The sequence below is a fragment of the Glandiceps talaboti genome, chromosome 22, assembly GCF_964340395.1.
Source record: "Glandiceps talaboti chromosome 22, keGlaTala1.1, whole genome shotgun sequence".
Taxonomy (NCBI): Eukaryota; Metazoa; Hemichordata; class Enteropneusta; family Spengelidae; genus Glandiceps; species Glandiceps talaboti.
Genome location: NC_135570.1, coordinates 1,240,001 through 1,242,500, shown reverse-complemented (window position 1 = coordinate 1,242,500; position 2,500 = coordinate 1,240,001). Strand labels below are relative to the sequence as shown.

General features: G+C 35.2%; 1 protein-coding gene across 1 annotated transcript in view; it reads right to left on the bottom strand.

Annotated features, from left to right (window-relative positions):
• Window positions 1–1,211: 1,211 nt before the first annotated feature.
• The window catches only part of LOC144452181 (sphingomyelin synthase-related protein 1-like), a 12,793-nt gene continuing 11,504 nt past the window's right edge, over window positions 1,212–2,500 (bottom strand). The window contains exon 5 of the mRNA XM_078143223.1: window positions 1,212–2,500. This exon is cut by the window's right edge and continues 303 nt beyond it. Within this exon, the coding sequence (XP_077999349.1) occupies window positions 2,484–2,500 (17 nt within the window). The 3' untranslated portion in view covers window positions 1,212–2,483.

Below are 2,500 nucleotides of genomic sequence, written 5' to 3'. Positions count from 1 at the left end.
ACAGTACTAGGGTAACTCTAATTTTTATGTTTCCCATTACTTTTTTATCACAACTATGGGTCGGTCGGTCGGTCGGTCGGTCGGTCGGTCGGTCGGTCGGTCGGTCGATTTAAAAAAAAAAGGTAAAAAAATAATAAATCATTTTCATGTTTCCCTGCCGCTCCTTTTCCTCCTCTCTATCTTATTTTTATTGAATTGCTAGTAATAAACCCTTTCCCAGTTTCTCTACACAATTGCCATGTTCTCAGCATCCCTCCTTGAATAACTTCCGTCAAGAAAGAAATTATCTGTTCGTGAACAAGTGGCGTTGTCGCCGCCATATGACTGTTAATGACGTCGACAGCCCAGACACTTGCTTATTCTTGACAAAGAGGGCGATGATCCGATTTTTTTTATGTCGGCGCTGAAAAGTTGGTGGATTTCCTGGTTTCGGTGTCACTGACTCTTCTTGTTCTTTCATGGCCTGTGAATCCCTTCCTTGTTTTATTCAGTTCTTCAAGGTAATGAAAAATGACACGAGATCTTTTTTTTCTGCTTCACAGAGGACGTGTAAAATTCTAGTATATAAAATAGTTATTCAAACCTTTCCAGTTAGCGCGAATTTGGTAAATCAAACTTTGACCAACCTCACTCGAATTCACAGAATTTAGTAAACAATTATTATTCCATACAAAATTATATCATTGCCTTGATATTGGGTTATATGCCTAAAGGCAAAGATACTATCAGTACGACGCGTAGCTGAGTGTCGATGTATCCTTGTATCGAGTTCGAAGGCACATAACACAATATCAAGGCTATTAGTACAGTAACCATCGTCAGTTTGTCCTGACGAAGGCAACAGTCACGAAACGTAGACATAAACAAGTAACCTGGTTGTGTATCAAAGAACATTTACGATACTCTAATTGTTTCGTTGGCTGTTTCAGAGAATGATAATATATACTAACACAAATATTCTCCTTATTTTATTCCCCCCCCCAAAAAAAATATCCCTTCTTTTCTATATTTGACATATGCTTTTATATCAAAACATTAGCTAGCTGTTCATGTGTTGTTGACATCACTCATACCACTTTCGAAATTTCTCTTCACTTTGCGTTACAGGCTATTCCACGCCAAACTGTGTTCTTCCAGCTCCTGTATCAGTTTACTTGGAAAAACAGACGTCTCAAACACACAGAGAAAAAATCATTTTATTCTTCATCAAGATTAAAAGTAAGTTGACAATTTGTTTTATAAATTGGTAAACGGAGTACTATTGTTTTGCTATGCTATATATTTGATATATAGTGATGTGTACCTTGCAATGAAAAATCTACTTTTAACAATCAAAATATTTCATATTAGATATTGTTACAATACGTCCATGTCGAAATATGTGCCAGCCTATTGAAAATACTTGCCTGTATCAAGGTTTCATGGATATTCAAAAATAGCTTTGACTGTATTTGTTCAATATTTGAAATATATACAAGTTGATATCTGGTGGTTTCATCACTGTTGATTTTAACATGAATCAGTTAATAAACATTATAGAACCTATGTGTCATTTTCTCCTTGTGCCATGACAACGGTTGCCACGGCAATGGAAATAATATGAGTTACCCAAACTCACTTGGCTGAAATACCCAGTATTTCGTAACACACTGCTAGGGCGATGGAATGACCCAAGTGAGCCACCTACGGCGAGTCTTGGTAACTTGAATAAACTATCTTGGGAGCATTTTAATTTTATTTGATGGTACCAATAAGTCTTTCCCTCATTACTAGTATTCTACGAAGAGCCAGTCTGCTAAGTAATACACCGTATCACACTAGCTGTATTTGTATGTTCTGGTGATACATAGTATCAATTATTAGAATTTAAAACATGCCGGATTTGCACATCATAAAAGATATCGACAAATGTCCACTGTTGTCTAGACGACAAACAGAAAGATAGACAGGTTCGGTAGTGATTGTAATTTAAATCATGGACGATAACCAACCTCTTGATACTAAAAGACGATATTTGTTTGTTTACTTTACTGTAGGAATAACAAGCAGACAAAACGTGTGTCGTTTTTGACATTATATTATATCAAATCCATATACATATTATTATAACAATTATAAAAGTGTTAACAATAATATAATCTTGAGGTTCGTTTTGCATGTAAAATAGACATAGGTTATTTTCAAATTTGTTATCCGTCTTTATAAACACGTGACCCTATACGCATTATAAACTTACAGTATCTATTTCCCGGATATTATCACTAGAGATACTCAAAATAACACACAACTGTCTAAATATTATTCAGATTGGCGAGATACTGCCTAGTGTGGAAGAAGTGAAGGTCATGTAGAACACATGTATTCCTACAAAAAGTACGTGTTAAGAAAATTGCAAGGTGAGTTACTCAGAGCTGCTCATTTTAGCTCTCAATACAAAATTGAAAGTTCTGGTATTAATATACTATGTTATAAAGTTACCCTCGTTACATTTTGAGTTTAT